We start from the raw sequence: 20,718 nt of genomic DNA on the forward strand, positions 1-20,718 counted from the left end.
TTTCCTGGCAGCCTCCAACTAACCTGTGGGAGTTTCCACTTTAGAGTCTAAAGCAAATACTGACTGCAGCAGTTCTGTATGACATTGGCCTGCCAAGGAGTTTGAGAAGATCCATCTTTATCAATTTACTGCAGCAGGTAAGAAGACCATGCTGTCAACTCCGATTTTTAATTTCAACCTGTTTTCTGTTTTTAACATCTACCACCTGATTTCCACCCCCATTCAGATCTGCAGAGCTCCAGAGCCTCCAGTAAAGGAAAATGAAATGGAAGCTTCAAGCTGTTTTCTCATTCTAGGTAGGACCAGCATCCAGAAGGCTTTTAATAAAAATGTCCCCAAGTGATGATGATGACAATGGTAAAAGGAGGGCAAACCGTCGCATTAACTTACTTTCACACACACAAACACACACACACTGTTTCTTTAACTCACAGTTTTCTGTGCCTGCCCCTCTCCCCACAAGTTCCCAGGAGGAGCAGGACGGGAAGAATGGCCAAGGATGCCAGGGTTCCCACGACTGGGATAGGTCCAGGGAGATAAAATTTTCAGTTCTCAAACCAAGGAAGTCCCAGGAAAACTGGAATGAGTTGACAACCCTAAAAATAGGAAATTTCTTTTTTCTTTCTTTCTTTCTTTCTTTTTTTTTTTTTTTTCTTTTTTTTTTTTTGATATTTGAGATTATTTGAGTCTGTGTCAAATCCAAAGTCACTCTTTTTTCTTCCTGGTTATCTCTTAATGTCTACATCTCTTTAACCATCAGTCACTCTGTATCTCTCTCTCTCTCTCTCTCTGTCCTCCACTCTATCCTTCTTTATCTTGACCTTACGTTATATCACCTGATTAGAAGGCCTGACATGGGATGCACGGGGGGCACCAAAATCCCAGGGTCAGAATACAAAACTATGCTCCCATACAGTTCCTGAGGAGGAGGGATAGCAGCAATCCAATACCTCCTGAACCTCCTCACTCCCCCAAATACTACATCACTTCTACCTCCTTGCATATCTTTCTGTCATGTGTATGCATACCTTTCTACTTCTCTCCTGACTGGCCCCTTTGTCGTTATACTTTCTTCTTCTCCCCAATCCCTGCCTAACTAATTCACCTTACCCATGATACTTTCTAGAATAAACCACTGTCCTCTAGCCAGGCCTTTTTTCACCCCTCCCTGCTTCAACGCCTGCAGCTCTCACAGCTGGGGAAGCATCACTGCCATCTCTCCCTCCATCTTCACATGGTGTTCTCACTGTGCCCCATGTCTCTTCTCCTTTTCTTATAAGGACACCAGTCATATTAAATTCAGGCCCACTCTAATAACCTTCTTAACCTCATTATATCTGCAAAGACCCTCATTTTTAAATAAGGCCACATTCACGGATATGAACAGAAATGGCCTAGGCATAGCAAGCTCTCTTAGGAACCAAACTGCTTGATTAATTCTGTGACACTGAAGAAGCATGGACATAATAAAATCAAATTAACAACTGAAGAGTGCCTTGGATAATCTTCATGGTGAATTTCCCTCCTCCCATTCACAAGTATTTTACCAAAGATGAAAATGAGTTCTTACAGCCCTAGTGTTTCTTGAACCTGCAGCCCATTCCAATCCTGGAGAGCTGATGGAATTTTTTGATGAACAAATAAGAAGTAATAATGAAGCCATTCGAATGGGAATCTTGACTTTGTTAAGATCGGCTGTCAGTGCTGAGGGTAAGCAAGAGGGTTGAAACCAACGTGGTTTATTTCATGCCAAGAAGCAGACTGAAGCCTATGCACTCTTTAATCCTATTCTACATCTTTTGGATGCTTATATAACATCATGTGCAAATGAAACTCTGTCTTCTCAATCTTCCACAATCTATAATTCCTTTCAACAGGCATCTTTAGTTACTTCACTTCTTTCATAACATTTATGGATGCACCCAGTTGAGAAGAATGAGCAGAATTTTTGAGAATTAAAGTTAGAATTTAGAAGCTCTTGTAGGTTGGTTAAATGGTCCAATATCAAGGGGTGGGTGGGAGAGAGTGTACAATTCTCTAGAGATTGATATGGTTACAAAAAAGCAGAATTTAATGAATTGCCATATTTTATTCCAGGAAGTACATATTTTCATAACATCGAATGCATCTTACAATTGAATGCATCTTTAATTATAATTAGCCACTATTTTTTGGTGCAATATGAAATAATGGTACATGATAAAATTGGTGATATCTTAGACTTGCTAAAATACAAAAATTAGTTTTTGCATAGTATGATATAGTTTTTTAACATTCAGTTAGCACTTTGATTTACTGAAGAATCAGCAGATGAATATGAAGCAGTCTCACAATATTTAGATCGGATCTACCAGGAATGATATATTGAAACCACTATGGAACCTAACATTTTAAACAAAATGAAACAAATGTAATAAGAAACAAAGAAAGCACTGGACATCATTAAAGATTTGGAAACAAAGAGGATGGGAGGGAATTGAAAAAAAATAAGTTGTTAAAGACAAGAGACTTTATTATGTGCCATAATTCGAATAGCTTTTCGTCAATCCTAGCACATACTGTGCTTCTGTTGAGTCAGGCCTCTCAGTTTCTCCCTCTGTCTTTCAGAGCCCAGGTTGAGGGATCACATCATTTCAATAGAAAGAACAGTCAAAATCGTCATGGGTGATCTCAATACAAAAGTAAGAGAATTAATAGAAACTTTTGTCGATGGTAGCTTTAAGAATAAATGAAATTACTTTGATTCTTTAATGACCTACTTATGAGACTATTTTATAAAGAACTCTGTGGTCAATTCCGTTTCTCAAAGAACTCCATCTTTTCCAAAAAGATAAACTTCATCAAGGTAGAGGCCTAAAGTACACACAGCTAAAGGACATCTCAGTGAAAGGAAGATTTTTGCTTATTTAAAATAATTGTAGGACATCAGTGGATTAACACATGAGTAGAATAAGAGCAAAGAGACTGTATCTCACTATGCCAATGTACTTCAGATAGTTTAAAACTTACTTGTTAATTATAAAGATAATGTATCTTCATTCAGGAAATAATAATCCCTAAACCTTGTTCTTAGCATAGACATCCTAATTTCCAACCAGGCACCACCTAGAGCAAGTAATGCACATAGTGGATTGCTCAATATTTCTGATTATTTGATGAAAGTGTTCTAAGGCACAGTGACTCACGCCTGCAATCCCAGTGCTTTGGGAGGCTGAGGTAGGTGGATCATTTGAGGTCAGGAGTTCGAGACCAGCCTGGTCAATGTGGTGAAACCCCATCTCTACTGAAAATACAAAAATTAGCCAGGTGTGGTGGCTCACGCCTGTAATCCCAACTACTCATGAGGCTGAAGCACAAGAATCACTTGAGCCCGGGAGCTGGAGGTTGCAGTGAGCCCAGATTACACCACTGCACTCCAACCTGGGCAACAGAGTGAGACTCTCTCTTTTTTTTAAAAAAAAAAAAAAAAAAAAAAGGTGGGGAGATTCTATGTTAGAAGTTATAGAACTTATACTGGGAAAACAAGAAACATTATCAATTATTACATTTTTGTAAGAATACCACATTTTGTTTGGAATAAAATGCTAGACAGAAGACAATTAAGAGGAATAAATTCTTTTAGGAAACTTTGACTGCCAGTGACTACGTTTAAAATAGTAAAAGCCTTGCAATAAAAAGCAATAGAGTGATTATACAAAAAAACCTGGCCTTGTAACTGACAAAAGACAAAAGAAGAATTACGAGAAGAGTTTAGGATAGCATAAAGAGCACAGATCTTTGAGGAAGGCCAACTCCCCAGGCAAAAATAGAGAAAAGGTGTACCTCTTCTCTAGGTAGACTACTCAGAGTCTTTATGCTAATTGTTTTGGCCACCATATAACTCTGCTTCCCTGTTCAAAATGGTTTTTTTCTTCCCACTCTCTTTTCAAAGGCCTGTTCACTAAGGGATTGGTTCTCAGGTTTCTATTCACCAGAGAAGCAACATAATAAACAAATTAAAACCAAATTATTATAAATACTATAATACAAGTTCATAAAACTTCACTCTTAATTTCTGGGGCCAGATATATTTCAGAATTGACAATTTTTCAGCTTTTAGAAAAACATTTCTCTGATAGTAACCCACAATCAAAATCCATGAATATTTCTGCAAGAAAATTAATGCATATCCACACAGCATAGAATAAGATTACAAATAGCTTTAAAACAGTTCAGTTTGGGTTTGCCACCAAATGAGTTGGCACTAAACTTAAGAAACAAAATTCCAGTTTTCATAGTTGTTTGGACTTGGAAATTGCGAATAAGCAGGTGTGGACCTGTAGTTCAATACGTTATCTTTCATTGAGTATTTTAAAAGCTAAGCAGTGTTTTAGCCCAAAGTTACCCAACAATTCACAATCTATAGTGATAGACAATATGTCTTTGGGAACCAAGGAGAAAGATTTTGCCTAAAGAGAGCATTTCTGGTGACTCTTTCATAACCTATCAGTCACTTTCTACAGGTTGAGCATCCCTAATCCAAAGGAAATCTGAAATGCTTCCAAATTCAAAACTTTTTGAGCCAACATGACACTCAAAGGTCATGCTCAGAGAAAATGCTCATTATAGTATTTTGGAATTTGGATTTTCAGATTAGGAATGCTCAACCAGTAAGTATAATGAAAACATTTCAAAATTTGAAAAAAAATTCCAAAATTTTAACACTTCTGATCCCAAGCATTTTGGATAAGGATTATTCAACCTGTATTAACATTACTCAATTTATGTTCCTTTTTCAAAAATGTTCCCACTTAATTATCCTTAAGATTATAGAAAAAAGGAAGGTAAATTTCCCTTCTGCAAAACATAGTAAAATGTTGCTATTGCGTTGTTCTTACCCTAGGTAAGAAATTCTGTTCTTCTCCTCATCCAAACCATGTGTGAAAAGTCCTATATTGAAGCTCGGGAAGGATGGCCATTGATTGATTATGTCTTCTCCCAGTCTGCAACGTTGAACAGGAATCTGGTATGCAGAGGCTACAGTTCTGAGTGATGCACTATAAAAAGTACAGTTCGCTCAACTATGTTTCTTTTTAAAAAACTGTTAGGGTCCTTAATCTGTCACAGGAGTAGAGTAAAAAAAATACATTGTAAAAAAAATAAAAATGACTAGAGTTCAATTAAATAACTGATTTGGAAGTAATATTTTAATCTTGTCACTTTTGCTGATATTTTTTACAGCCTCTAGTTTTCTCAGTTCTTTTTTTTTTTTTTTCTAAAATGACCTCTAACTTATAATAAGCACAAGATAGGTTAAATCAGTTTTCTCTAAGTTAACCTAGCCACCAAAAGCTTGGATTGGGATTGTCTGGAGAGGGGCACAGAAACTGGATTGCTTCAGAGAAAGCAAAAGAGATGTCAACACTTGCTGCAATGATGTCTTAGTTCATTCAGGCTGCTATAGCAAAATACCATGGAGCAGTGAAGTAAGTTCTATGAAGTGCATTTCTAAAACAGCATACTTCTGAAATCATAAACAAGTTTATTAGGGTTCTAACCCTTTGCTGTGCACAAACAGAAATGTATCTGTTATATAAAATGAGAAAAAGCTGTATGCTGATGGAGCAGGCTTTTAAAATCCTTTAGGAACACTTACCATATATAAAGGAAAATACCGTGAAATGATGGTTTATAAACAGAAAATATTTACTTCTCACAGTTCAAGATGCGGGGAAGTCCAAGACTGTCCAATGAGTGTCTCCTTCCTAACAGATGGTGCCTTCTCACCGTGGAAGGGAATAGCTAGCTCTCCAGGGTCTCCTTCATGAGGGCATGAATTCCAAACACGAGGGCCTTTCTCTTATGACCTAATCATCTTCCAAAGACCACACCTCCTAATACCATCACCTTGGGCGTTCGGATTTCAACATACGAATTTTGGGAAAACACAAACACTCAGACCACAGCAACTGAGGTCAGCTTTCTTTGGATCAATTGACTGAAAAATATGCGCTTATGATCTCTGTGATTTTAGCAAATTAGTTGCAACTGAAATCACAGTTCCCTCCACAAAGAAGCACGCTTTGAAAATTTTGCCCTGAAGACAATGACAAAGGTCTGAGAAAGAGAGGGGATATCTGCAGTTAAAGGAGCCTCACAATTTCTGTTTCTCTCTTTTAGCAAGGGATGTGTTTCCCAACTAATTCCTCCAAGGAATTCTAGGTTTCTAGGTTCCATGAGCCACTTAAGTTGGGGGACTACATCCTTTACTCCAGAGTCTGAGAATGCACCCAAGGAAAGACAGAGGAGACTAACCTTAGGAGTCACTAACAAGTCACCTGTTTGACCTTTCTTAAAGGAGAAACCAGTGAAAACTAACTTTCATGAGAATGAAAAGGAAGAGGAATCTGTCCGAGAAACAAGTCTTGAGGTCTTAAAAACCCTGGACCCACTGGTCATTGGAATGCCTCAGGTAAGGGGTCTTTTGTCACCACTTACAGTTACTTTGATCACCTTCTTAAAGTCCAGTCTGTGTAAGAATAAAGGCATGAGTTTGTGCTCCATTTGTCATCAGCTTCCTGATGCTCTGACTAGAGGAGGTGTATGGCAATACTGTGTCCAGCACATAGTGCTTCCTCAAAAACAGATGTTGAATTAATTAAGATAATTAATATAAAGTATCTTACATCTGGATAGTTCATGACAATTTATATATATAATATTAGTATATGATTTCTCTTCTTCCTCTAATGCATACGGTAATACTAAGTAGTGGTTTTAATGCAACCAATGCCAACTTACCCTATTCCATCTGGGAAAGTGTTAAAAGCAGCCATTCTCAGGCCTCACTGGAGACCTGATTCATTTGAAACTCAAGGGGAAGAGCCTTAGAATCTGTAGTGCCCAGAAGTACATAGCACAATCAGAAGACAAACAACAGACCACACCATTTAAGTAGTAGATCAGAGGCTTCATCTAGGATGATATGTGGTTCCTGAGTTATCTGAGATATTTACTTAAAATGCAGATTTCCAGGTCACATCCAGACCTACTGAATCAGCAAAACTGGACATAGAGACCAAAAGTCTACAATCAACTAAGTTCCAATATTTCTGATACATACTAAAGTTTAAGACTTTTTGATATAGAAGTAAATGATGAAAAAAATAATCTAGGGTCAAACCCTAAAGGGCCTGGAATGCCAAACTTTTACCTTATGGTTGATAAACCAGTGAGAATTTTAAGCAAGAGCTAAACATTTAAAATGATAATTGTAGGGAATCAGTAGATTCACACATGAGTAGACTAACAGCAAAGAGACTGTCTAGGAGATCAGATGCAACTTGTAGGAACTACAGCAATGTCATTACAATAGAAATGAGACATGGAAGGGCACAAGAGATCTTACAATGAAAAAAAGACTGAGTCTGGTGATTAAATATAGATGACAAAGAAGAGAGAAGAGTACAAGTTGACACCAAGGTTTCCATTGCCACAAGAGAGTTTTCTAAAGGATATAAAACATACTAAAGAAACACAATGTTTCAGACTTCCAGAGCAGGCAGGTCAGAGCCTGAAGCACAGAGGACAGTAGCAGCCCATTCACTATCCTCTCCCAAGCTTCTCACTGGGGCAGTCACACTCCAATCCTGGAGTTTTGGGAAGTACTTGGGAGATTTTTGGTTGTCACACTGACAAGAGGAATACTGGCACTTGGTGAGTGGGGCCCAGGGATGCCAGCATTCCCCTAGTGTCTGGAGCAGTCCCTCATGACAAAGAATTGTCCTGCCCCACATTCCAGCAACATCCCCATGGAGAAACACTGACCAACACTCACTACGGCTAACACCTGAAAATGAATGTGCTATGCAGAGGCTTCATTTAATGATCTCATCTTGACTTGGCCCGAAAAGCAAAATAATAACAGGATAAAAGCTTCTACATCAGAGAAAAAACATCTAGTGAGGACCAGGGAGAAGTAATGGAAAAGAATAAGTAATCCTTGCATCTTGCCCTATTTTCCACAGGTGCTGTGGCCAAGGATCCTGACTTTCGTGGTACCTGCAGAATACACAGAAGCTCTGGAGCCCCTGTTTAGTATCATCAGAATCCTGATTATGGCAGAGGAGAAGAAGAAGCACAGTGCCAAGGAGTCAACAGCACTTGTCATCTCTACGGGAGCTGGTCTGTACATTCATAAACACAGAAAAGCTTTTCTATTATGAGGGATCCATTTCCAGGAAGGCTACAGTGCTTTGATCTTAAACCCAACCCCAATCTCTAACCCCTACAGTGATGATGAAAATTGCTTTCTCTTTCTAGTGAAACTTCCTTCACCACAGCAGCTACTGGCCAGACTTCTGGTGAGTGAGTTACAAAGAACCAAACTACAGCAAATTTAAGCTGATAAGGATAATTCAGTTCCAAATAAATGCTAATATAAATTACATGGAGACTCCAAACAAAAAGAAACACTAAAAAAGCATAATAAATTTCTGCTATACTAGTGACATTCATGAGTATTTATTATTCACACGATTACCTTCCCACTCTGAAATACTTGTTAAACTTTACTTATAATTTTAAAGTGAGCATATACTGAATCGCATTCGTACGTACCATCAAACAAATTCCACATCTGTTGTTTGGATTTCCCATCTCTCTCTTTGGCCCCATATGGATCATTTACTCAAGCACTCTTTCCTCGTGTCTTTATTTAATTAATTGATATATCTAAGTCTTCTTTCCATTTATTTTTGGTTGGTGCTTTCCATGTATTTTTCACCTTCATCCTCAGGGAAAAGGAAATGGGAGAAGGACTAAGTATTAGCTTCATTCTAGAATAAATAAGAACAGACTGTGATGATTTGTTAAAAGATTATCCAATGCAGAAATCAAAGGAATTGGAACAATGGTAAAAGGAAAAAATAAGTGGGCCTTTTAAAGGCCCCTGAAATTGATAAGCTCTTTCTCTTCTATCCTTCAGGTAATATCTATGCCTGCCAGTTTAGGGGAGTTACGTGGGGCTGGTGCAATAGGGCTTTTGAAGATACTGCCTGAGATCATTCACCCAAAATTGGTAGACCTATGGAAAATACGTTTACCTGAGCTTCTGCAGCCTCTGGAAGGTACGAGGGAGTGGGGCCAGGTCTTTACCCAGCAGGGCAGGAACATAAAGAAATGATGCACCATTTCTCTGTGTAAAGCCATTATTGCTCATTTTAGGCAATAAAAACAATGAACTTGATATGCAAGGTAGATAGCTATTTTTTTCTTCTTGACTCCTTATGTTCTGTTTCTCTGCCAATATTCATACTACAAGAAGACCTAGTGGGTAACATTCTTAACGGGAATTTTTACTTTCGCGCTTGTCTTTTTCTTGTATCTAGAGAAATTCTATTTTAGTACTGTTCTAAAAAGTTATTAATCATGTTAGAATATCAAAATATGGTCATTTCAGTAGTCATCGAAATTAGCGGAAAGCCTAGATTTTTATGATGGATTGAAGACCTTCTCTCTACCTAGCCAATGTAGTATATTTGATTTCAGATAAGCATTATGAGCAAAAAGAAAGCTTAAAATTGAACTCCAGCACCACTGGAGGCCTGGCCAGGAGAATTTGAGTCTAGGGGTGGTTTTTGTGTTTGTTTTTTGTTTTTTGGGTTTTTTTTGCGATTATTACATCAATTTTTGTTTCTAGGAAAGAACATCAGTACCGTTCTATGGGAAACCATGCTGCTTCAGGTAAGGCTGGCTTCTAGAATAATTGTTGATAATGGCATGATGAAATCAGCTAAAGTTACCCATCCTAAATTAAAGGAACTAGATTCCCGAGGATAATAACCTTTTCTTTTCTTTGGAAAAGAACTAGAATGCTATAAGTGATCACTTAAGGATAACGTTCTTTAAATTGCCATAATTTGGACAACAATCTTAAATCCACTTGGGTAAGTTTCAGACAGTTTTGAAGATTTTACTTAGCAATATTTTTCCTGGGTCTTTCTTAAATCTTCTCTAATTTTCAACTTTTTACTTCTTGCAACTTTATTCTTTTACCAGCCACATAATGAAGCACAGATTAACATAATTTCCACTTCCGTGCCCCTAAACACAACTGTATTTCCTCTTCTATTTGTGGCTTAATGTCTTTTTCCTAATGTCTAGAAAACAAACGGCCACATTGTATCCCATTTCCAAAAACGAATTTCATCTCTCACCCATAAACTTCTTGGAGCTTTACAACTAACAGCACTACAGGTGATACCAAATCCCAGAAATAGTAAATTGCAGACAGGCGGTGGACATTGACTTTACAAAGATGTGACTTCAGAAACTTGCAGGAGGGAAGAAGCCCACAGATAGGGAGCTTTTAATATAGGTTTTCAGTTTATAAGGCACCTACCTAGGAATTACCTATGGCTTCTTAGAAGAGTCAGTTTTCAATGATCTCTCTACAGCACCTCCTCTACCTTCTATCTCCATCCTTCCAGATTCAGAATCTCTAGGGGTGGTACCTGAGAACTGGCATGTTTTAAAGGTTTCCATCAGTGATTCTTATCCAATATATGATTTGAAAGTACATAGGCATGGGCAAAGACTTCACGTCTAAAACACCAAAAGCAACGGCAACAAAAGCCAAAATTGACAAATGGGATCTCATTAAACTAAAGAGCTTCTGCACAGCAAAAGAAACTACCATCAGAGTGAACAGGCAACCTACAGAATGGGAGAAAATTTTTGCAATCTACTCATCTGACAAAGGGCTAATATCCAGAACCTACAAAGAACTCAAACAAATTTACAAGAAAAAAACAAACAATCCCATCAAAAAGTAGGCAAAGGATATGAACAGACATTTCTCAAAAGAAGACATTCATACAGCCAACAGACACATGAAAAAATGCTCATCATCACTGGCCATCAGAGAAATGCAAATCAAAACCACAATGAGATACCATCTCACACCAGTTAGAATGGCGATCATTAAAAAGTCAGGAAACAACAGGTGCTGGAGAGGATGTGGAGAAATAGGAACACTTTTACACTGTTGGTGGGATTGTAAACTAGTTCAACCATTATGGAAAACAGTATGGCGATTCCTCAAGGATCTAGAACTAGATGTACCATATGACCCAGCCATCCCATTACTGGGTATATACCCAAAGGATTATAAATTATGCTGCTATAAAGACACATGCACACTTATGTTTATTGCAGCACTATTCACAATAGCAAAGACTTGGAATCAACCCAAATGTCCATCAGTGACAGATTGGATTAAGAAAATGTGGCACATATACACCATGGAATACTATGCAGCCATCAAAAAGGATGAGTTTGTGTCCTTTGTAGGGACATGGATGCAGCTGGAAACCATCATTCTTAGCAAACTATCACAAGAACAGAAAACCAAACACCGCATGTTCTCACTCATAGGTGGGAACTGAACAATGAGATCACTTGGACTCAGGAAGGGGAACATCACACACAGGGGCCTATCATGGGGAGGGGGGAGGGGGGAGGGATTGCATTGGGAGTTATACCTGATGTAAATGACGAGTTGATGGGTGCAGCACACCACCATGGCACAAGTATACATATGTAACAAACCTGCATGTTATGCACATGTACCCTACAACTTAAAGTATAATAATAATAAATAAATTAAAAAAAAAAAAAAAAAAAAAAAGAAAGTGACTGCTCTACTCTCCTGGTCCTCAATTCTAGGATCCACCTCTCTCCTATATTTATGGTTCTTTTATGTTCCATTCCCTCTCTCAAAATTCCCACCAGATTTTCTTCTGCTACCATTTTAAAATAACTATCTCTACTAGGGAGAAAAATATTTTTTTTTCTAATGGGAAGCCTTGACAACAGTTCCTTTTCCTCTTCCAATTTTGAATATATTTCTGGTCTTTTTTTCCCCAAAACTGTCTGCCCATGTCTTCTTCTCTTAAATTTCCAAAACTGTTTAGTTTCTTTAAAGAACCCATGAATGAGCTCCTATTAAGAGCATACATACACATCCTTTCATTGGTTTTGTTTGGCATTGTGTCCTTTTCTAAGCTTTAAGTTGAAAAAATATAGGAGAAATAATATATATATTGCAATGTGTTTGTCAAAAAGAAAAAAGAACACCTTTCTATGTATTGTTCAAAGAAAAAGGACATGGATTCAAAGGATTGATGTGACCCTGTCTCATAGATATTGGTAAAACCACGAATCTTTAGTTACTAGAGTTGAAGTTTGCAGAAATGTACCTGTACATTGAAATGTGCCTGTTCTTTAAGACATTTAATTCTTGATTCCAAAAATCTCTATCCTGTTTGGGTTTTTTTTTTTTTAAGTATGTAATAAGTTAAATTAATATTAACAAATGGAGTTTTTCCAAATCTATCAAAACTAGAAAAATGCCAAATTTAAGTTTCAGATTAGATTAGTTTCTATTTTAGGTCTTTTAGCAATGTTTATTTAAAGGAAGAAAAGGAAGTTGCTTTTCCACATTCTGTGTATCTTATTCTCCATGCAAATTCAGAACATATCATAAAATGTTTTTTGGAATAAACTAACAGGAAAGTTTCAAAGGAATTAATTATTTTATGGGAAAAGTAATAATACTGTTTAAAATAGATTTAAACTTTTAAAAGATAAATAACCAAAAAAATACCAAGTAAGCACATGAAACTGTCATATTCATATCTAACTTCCACTTCCTACAACAGTTGCTCAAAGAATCCTTGTGGAAGATCGATGACGTGGCCTGGACCATTCAACTGACTCGGGATTTCAAACAACAAATGGGCAGTTACAGCAATACCTCCATTGAGAAGGTTGGTTTTTCAGCTAAGGGGGAAACCTTAGCTTTTACCTGTGATCCAAAATGGCTTCTATAGCTCCATCTTGTCTGTATTACAATCAAAGGGAGGGAGGCACATTTAGAAAAAAAGAGTTCCTTCTTTTTAAGGCCACTAGCTGAAAGCTGAATACTACCTTCTCTGCACCTCACATTTGGCCCAAATTTACTTGTATGGCCTCACATATCTGCGAGGAAGACTGAGAGGTAGATAAGATAGATATGTGCCTGACTAATATTCAGAGGTTCTTTCTAGAGGAGGAAGAAGAATAGATACTGGAAGGCTAACAGCAATGCTTAATGTCAGCTTCTGTCTTGGCTTCCATTATGCCAGTCTTGTGATGCTGGCTATCAAAAAGTATCTACTACAATTTAACATAGGCTTATAGCTAAAATAATACTCAAAAGCTACTTCTAGGAAAGGGTGCCCAAAGAAATATGTTTTAATTTCCAGTGACAAAGAGGTACGGCCATGGAGAACAATGATTAAAGGCCCCACATCCATGTGTCGGTTAACAGGACAAGTCAGAGCAATAAAGTATTTTTCAAACATTATTCTTTTCCATGTTTTTAAAGTCAGTTCTTCTATCCCTCTGTCTCTAAATGGCCCCTACCTAACCTTCCACCTTGTAGCCATCCATTCCCAATGGGGTTTGGAGCCAGTTTCCCCCCTACTTAATACTAATGGGGCTTTAGGTAAATTATTTTATCTCTCTGGATGCTCAACATACTCATCAATAAAATAGAAACAATACCCACCTCTGAGGGTTGTAGTATTCTGAGGGTTCAATGACATACAGTATATAAAGTTCCTGGTGAAGTGCTTAACACAGGGCGTGTGCTTCATGTAATAGTAGCTTGGAACATGGTCTTTTAACATAGTCTTTATTATGTTAATACCATTCATAAGTTTATTTTCCTGGAAAAATATTTACGTTTCTCAGTTCCAGTACTCAGTATTTCTTTCCACAAATTATTCATTATCAATCTTTGACTGACATATGTAATTTTCAAAATTCTCCTCACATATGTAATTTTCAAAACTCTCTAGTTTGGTGCAGAGTACTGATTTTCCATATGGGTTTATCAAACCCACCAACACACATGGGAAAGATTTGGTGAGTAATGCTCTATCTTCTTATAATACAAACTAGCTCTGTGCACGTCATGTCATGCCATGTATTTTTTTTTTATTATTATACTTTATGTTCTAGGCTGCATGTGCCCAACATGCAGGTTTATTACATATATATACATGTGCCATATTGGTGTGCTGCACCCATTAACTCATCATTTACATTAGGTATATCTCCTAATGCTACCCCTCCCCACTCCCCCTACCACACGACAGGCCCTGGTGTGTGATGTTCCCTTCCTGTGTCCAAGTGTTCTCATTGTTCAATTCCCACCTATGAGTGAGAACATGCGGTGATTGGTTTTCTGTCCTTGCAATAGTTTCCTGAGAATGATGGTTTCCAGCTGCATCCATGTCCCTACAAAGGACATGAACTCATCATTTTTTATGGCTGCATAGTATTCCATGGTGTATATGTGCCACATTTCCTTAACCCAGTCTGTCATTGATGGACATTTGGGTTGGTTCCAAGTCTTCACTATTGTGAATAATGCTGCAGTAAACATACCGGTGCATGTGTCTTTATAGGAGCATGATTTATAATCCTTTGGGTATATACCCAGTAATGGGATGGCTGGGTCAAATGGTATTTCTAGTTCTAGATCCTTGAGGAATCGCCACACTGTTTTGCATAATGGTTGAACCAGTTTACAGTCCCACTAACAGTGTAAAAGTGCTCCTATTTCTCCACATCCTCTCCAGCACCTGTTGTTTCCTGACTTTTTAATGATCGCCATTCTAACTGGTGTGAGATGGTATCTCATTGTGGTTTTGATTTGCATTTCTCTGATGGTGAGTGATGATGAGCATTTTTTCATGTGTCTATTGGCTGCATAAACGTCTTCTTTTGAGAACTGTCTGTTCATATCCTTTGCCCACTTTTTGATGGGATTGTTTGTTTTTTTTCTTGTAAATTTGTTTGAGTTCTTTGTAGGTTCTGGATATTAGCCCTTTGTCAGATGAGTAGATTGCAAACATTTTCTCCCATTCTGTAAGTTGCCTGTTCACTCTGATGGTAGTTTCTTTCACTGTGCAGAAGCTCTTTAGTTTAATTAGATCCCATTTGTCAATTTTGGCTTTTGTTGCCGTTGCTTTTGGTGTTTTAGACATGAAGTCCTTGCCCATGCCTATGTCCTGAATGGTATTGCCTAGGTTTTCTTCTAGGGTTTTTATGGTATTAGGTCTAAAATTTAAGTCTCTAATCCATCTTGAATTAATTTTTGTATAAAGTGTAAGGAAGGGATCCAGTTTCAACTTTTTACTTATGGCTGGCCAGTTTTCCCAGCACCGTTTATTAAATAGGGAATCCTTTCCCCATTTCTTGTTTTTGTCATGTTTGTCAAAGACCAGATGGCTGTAGATGTGTGGTATTATTTCTGAGGGCTCTGTTCTGTTCCATTGGTCTATATGTCTGTTTTGGTACCAGTACCGTGCTGTTTTGGTTACTATAGCCTTGTAGTATAGTTTGAAGTCAGGTAGCATGATGCCTCCAGGTTTGTTCTTTTGGCTTAGGACTGTCTTGGCAATATGGGCTTTTTTTGGTTCCATATGAACCTTAAAGTAATTTTTTACAGTTATGTGAAGAAAGTCATTGGTAGCTTAATGGGGATGGCATTGAATCTATAAATTACCTTGGACAGTATGACCATTTTCATGATATTGATTCTTCCTACCCATGAGCATGGAATGTTCTTCCATTTGTTTGTGTCCTCTTTTATTTCACTGAGCAGTGGTTTGTAGTTCTCCTTGAAGAGGTCTGTCACATCCCTTGTAAGTTGGATTCCTAGGTATTTTATTCTCTTTGAAGCAATTGTGAATGGGAGTTCATTCATTATTTGGCTCTCTGTTTGTCTGTTATTGGTGTATAAGAATGCTTGCGATTTTTGCACATTGATTTTGTATCCTGAGACTTTGTTGAAGTTGCTTCTCAGCTTAAGGAGATTTTGGGCTGAGACAATGGGGTTTTCTCAATATACAATCATGTCATCTGCAAACAGGGACAATTTGACTTCCTCTTTTCCTAATTGAATACCCTTTATTTCTTTCTCTTGCCTGATTGCCCCAGCCAGAACTTCCAACACTATGTTGAATAGGAGTGGTAAGAGAGGGCATCCTTGTCTTGTGCCAGTTTTCAAAGGGAATGCTTGCAGTTTTTGCTCATTCAGTATGATATTTGCTGTGGGTTTGTCATAAATAGCTCTTATTATTTTGAGATATGTTAGATCAATACTGAATTTATTGAGAGATTTTAGCATGAAGGTCTGTGGAATTTTGTCAAAAGCCTTTCCTGCATCTATTGAGATCATCATGGGTTTTTTGTCTTTGATTCTGTTTATATGTTGGATTACATTTATTGATTTACATATATTGAACCAGCCTTGAATCCCAGGGATGAAGCCCACTTGATCATGGTGGATAAGCTTTTTGATGTGCTGCTGGATTCAGTTTGCCAGTATTTTATTGAGGATATTTGCATCAATGCTTATCAGGGATATTGGTCTAATATTCTCTTTTTTTTGTTGTGTCTCTGCCAGGCTTTGGTATCAGGATGATGTTGGCCTCACAAAATGAGTTAGGGAAGATTCCCTCTTTTTCTACTGATTGGAATTGTTTCAGAAGGAGTGGTACTAGCTCCTCCCTGTACCTCTAGTAGAATTCAGCTGTGAATCCGTCTGATCTTGGACTTTTTTTGGTTGGTAGGCTGTTCATTATTGCCTCAATTTCAGAGCCTGTTATTGGTGTATTCAGGGATTCAACTTCTTCCTGGTTTAGTCTTGGGAGAGTGTATGTGTCCAGGAATTTATCCATTTCTCCTAGGTTTTCTGCTTTATTTGTGTAGAGGTGTTTATAGTATTCTCTGATGATAGTTTGTATTGCTGTGGGGTTGGTGGTGATATCAATTTATCATTATTTTATTGCGTCTTTTCATTCTTCTCTCCTTTCTTCTTCTATTAGTCTTGCTAGCAGTCTATCAATTTTGTTGATCTTTTCAAAAAACCAGCTCCTGGATTCATTGATTTTTTTGAAGGGTTTCTTGTGTCTCTATCTCCTTCAGTTCTGCTCTGATCTTAGTTATTTCTTGCCTTCTGCTAGCTTTTGAATATGTTGGCTCTTGCTTCTCTAGTTCTTTTAATTGTGATGTTAGGGTGTCAAGTTTAGATCTTTCTTGCTTTCTCTTGTGGGCATTTAGTGCTATAAATTTCCCTCTACACACTGCTTTAATAGTGTCCCAGAGATTCTGGTGTGTTGTATCTTTGTTCTCATTGGTTTCAAAGAACATCTTTATTTCTGTCTTCATTTCATTATGTATCCAGTAGTCATTCAGGAGCAGGTTGTTCAGTTTCCATGTAGTTGAGCAGTTTTGATTGAGCTTCTTAATCCTGAGTTCTAATTTGATTGCACTGTGGTCTGACAGACAGTTTGTTATAATTTCTGTTCTTTTACATTTGCTGAGGAGTGCTTTACTTCCAACTATGTGGTCAATTTTGGAATAAGTGCGATGTGGTGCTGAGAAGAATGTATATTCTGTTGATTTGGGGTGGAGAGTTCTGTACAGGTCTATTAGGTCTGCTTGGTGCAGAGTTGAGTTCAATTCCTGGATATCCTTGTTAACTTTCTGTCTTGTTGATCTGTCTAATGTTGACAGGGGGGTATTAAAGTCTCTCATTATTATTGTGTGGGAGTCTAAGTCTCTTTTAAGTCTCTAAGGACTTGCTTTATGAATCTGGGTGCTCCTGTATTGGGTGCATATATATTTAGGATAGTTAGCTCTTCTTGTTGAATTGATCCCTTTACCATTATGTAATGGCCTTATTTGTCTCTTTTGATCTTTGTTGGTTTAAAGTCTGTTTTATCAGAGACTAGGATTGCAACCCCTGCCTTTTTTTGTTTTCCATTTGCTTAGTAGATCTTCCTCCATCCCTTTATTTTGAGCCATGTACGTGTCTGCATGTGAGATGGGTCTCCTGACTACAGCACACTGGTGGGTCTTGACTCCTTATCCAATTTACCAGTCTGTGTCTTTTAATTGGAGCACTTAGCCCATTTACATTTAAGGTTAATATTGTTATGTGTGAATTTGATCCTGTTATTATGATGTTAGCTGGTTATTTTGCCCATTTGTTGATGCAGTTTCTTCCTCACATTGAGGGTCTTTACATTTTGGCACGTGTTTGCAATGGCTGGTACCGGTTTTTCCTTTCCATGTTTAGTGCTTCCTTCAGGATCTCTTGTAGGGCAGGCCTGGTGGTGACAAAATCTCTAAGCATTTGCTTGTCTATAAAGGATTTTATTTCTCCTTACTTATGAAACTTATTTGTCTGGACATGAAATTCTGATTTGAAAATTCTTTTCTTTAAGAATGTTGAACATTGGCCCCCCACTCTCTTCTGACTTGTAGAGTTTCTGCTGAGAGATCAGCTGTTAGTCTGATAGGCTTCCTTTTGTGGGTAACCCAACCTTTCTCTCTGACTGCCCTTAAGATTTTTTCCTTCATTTCAACTTTGGTGAATCTGATGATTATGTGTCTTGGAGTTGCTCTTCTCGAGGAGTATCTTTGTGATGTTCTCTGTATTTCCTGAATTTGAATGTTGGTGTGCCTTGTTAGGTTGGGGAAGTTCTCCTGGATAATATCCTGCAGAGTGTTTTCCAACTTGGTTCCATTCTCTCTGTCACTTTCAAGTACACCAATCAGATATAGATTTGGTCTTTTCATATAGTCCCGTATTTTGTGGAGGCTTTGTTCATTTCTTTTTACTCTTTTTTTCTCTGAACTTCTCTTGTCATTTCATTTCATTCATTTGATCTTCAATCACTGATACCCTTTCTTCCAGTTAATCGAGTTGGTTACTGAAGCTTGTGCATTTGTCACGTAGTTCTCGTGTCATGGTTTTCAGCTCTATCAGGTCATTTAAGGACTTCTCTATGTTGGTTATTCTAGTTAGCCATTTGTCAAATCTTTATTCAAGGTTTTTAGCTTCTTTGATTTGGATTTGAACTTCCTCCTTTAGCTCAGAGAAGTTTGATTGTCTGAAGCCTTCTTCTCTCAACTCGTCAAAGACATTCTCCATCCAGCTTTGTTCTGTTGCTGGCAAGGAGCTGCATTTCTTTGGAGGGGTAGAGGTGCTATGATTTTTAGAATTTTCAGCTTTTTTACACTGCTTTTTCCCCATCTTTGTGGTTTTGTCTACTTTTGGTCTTTGATGATGGTGATGTACAGACGGGGTTTTGGTGTGGATGTCCTTTCTGTTTGTTAGTTTTCCTTCTGACAGTCAGGACTATCAGCTGCAGGTCTGTTGGAGTTTGCTGGATGTCCACTCCAGACCCTGTTTGCCTGGGTATTGGCAGCGGAGGCTGCAGAAGAGTGAATAATGCTGAACAGCAAATGTTGCTGCCTGATCATTCCTCTGGAAGCTTCGTCTCAGAGGGGTACCTGGCTGTGTGAGGTGTGAGGTGTCAGTCTTCCCCTTGTGGGTGTATCTCCCAGTTAGGCTACTTGGGGGTCAGGGACCCACTTGAGCAGGCAGTCTGTCCATTCTCAGATCTCAAACTCCATGTGGGAGAACCACTACTCTCTTCAAAGGTCCATGCCATGTATTCAACAGCTTCCAGACTCACAAGATTATTCCAGAATAATGGTGGTACTGGTAGGCAGAGCAATTTTAGTAATTAGCTGCCGAGATGCTCTCAAGCCTTACGCTGAACAAGAGTAAAGTAAGAATGTACTAATTAGCTTCTGCTGAATCACAAACTAACCCTAGTGGCTTAAAATAATAGCTACCTATTTATCTCACAATTTTATACCTTGACACTTTGGGCTGGGCTCAGGTGGGTAGTCATCTAATCTTAACTAGGCTTACAAGGTATACTTGAGGTTGGCTGGTATATGATGCATCTTTTTTTTTTTTGAGATGGACTATTGCTCTGTCACCCAGGCTGGAGTGCAGTGGCGCGATCTTGGCCCACTGCAATCTCTGCCTCCTGGGTTCAAGCAATTCTCCTGCCCCAGCCTTCTGAGTAGCTGAGACTACAGGCATATGCCACCACACCCAACTCAAATACAAATGTATATTTGTATATAAAAATATACAAAATATATTTGTAAAATGCAAATATATTTATTTGTATTTTTAGTAGAGATGGGGCTTCACCATGTTAGCCAGGATGGTCTTGATCTGCTGACCTCATGATCCGCCCACGTCAGCCTCCCAAAATGCTGGGATTACAGGTGTGAGCCACCACACCACCGGCCTATGATGCATCTTAAATAGCACAGTTGATTTCTGTTCCTGTTGTTCTCTCATCCTCTAGCAAGCTAGCCCAAGCTAACTCTCAGGGTGATAGCAACAAAGTATGTAAGGACTCTTGAGGTATAGGTGTAATAACCAACCTTGTATTTAACATGAATAGACTCTCCCTTAAATACTTCACCTTATTTTAATATGAGTAGGCTCTCCATTAGCTGAGAAAACCCTTGGCTCCTTCATTTACAAGACATCAAGGGCTCCTTACCCACCCTCTTCCTGAAGGACTTAACTTGTGCAAGCTGACTCTCAACATATCAAAGAGTGCAATTAACTAAAAAGGTACTGAGGCAAGTAATGTCCGCAGTTCCCAGGAGTTCACTTGGCAGAGAATACAATAAAGCCTCTGCTTTTGTGTCTGGCAGATAATACCCAGAGCCCCCACACCTATCACCCTGTGATGAATTTAAAGTCCCTGCACCTGGAACTGTTTGTTTTCCTATAACCAT

The 20,718-nt window shown here is 38.2% G+C and overlaps 1 protein-coding gene across 1 annotated transcript in view; it reads left to right on the forward strand.

Annotated features, from left to right (window-relative positions):
- The window catches only part of LOC105487445 (maestro heat like repeat family member 2B), a 75,107-nt gene that overhangs the window by 14,157 nt on the left and 40,232 nt on the right, over positions 1 to 20,718 (forward strand). Inside the window, exons 8-18 of the mRNA XM_011750893.2 lie at positions 45 to 137; positions 227 to 296; positions 1,597 to 1,710; positions 2,608 to 2,681; positions 4,883 to 5,005; positions 6,338 to 6,451; positions 8,007 to 8,163; positions 8,302 to 8,342; positions 8,966 to 9,107; positions 9,680 to 9,723; positions 12,702 to 12,809. Coding sequence (XP_011749195.2) covers positions 45 to 137; positions 227 to 296; positions 1,597 to 1,710; positions 2,608 to 2,681; positions 4,883 to 5,005; positions 6,338 to 6,451; positions 8,007 to 8,163; positions 8,302 to 8,342; positions 8,966 to 9,107; positions 9,680 to 9,723; positions 12,702 to 12,809 — 1,080 coding nt within the window. The remainder of the gene's footprint in view (positions 1 to 44; positions 138 to 226; positions 297 to 1,596; positions 1,711 to 2,607; positions 2,682 to 4,882; positions 5,006 to 6,337; positions 6,452 to 8,006; positions 8,164 to 8,301; positions 8,343 to 8,965; positions 9,108 to 9,679; positions 9,724 to 12,701; positions 12,810 to 20,718) is intronic.

The sequence above is a fragment of the Macaca nemestrina genome, chromosome 6, assembly GCF_043159975.1.
Source record: "Macaca nemestrina isolate mMacNem1 chromosome 6, mMacNem.hap1, whole genome shotgun sequence".
Taxonomy (NCBI): Eukaryota; Metazoa; Chordata; class Mammalia; order Primates; family Cercopithecidae; genus Macaca; species Macaca nemestrina.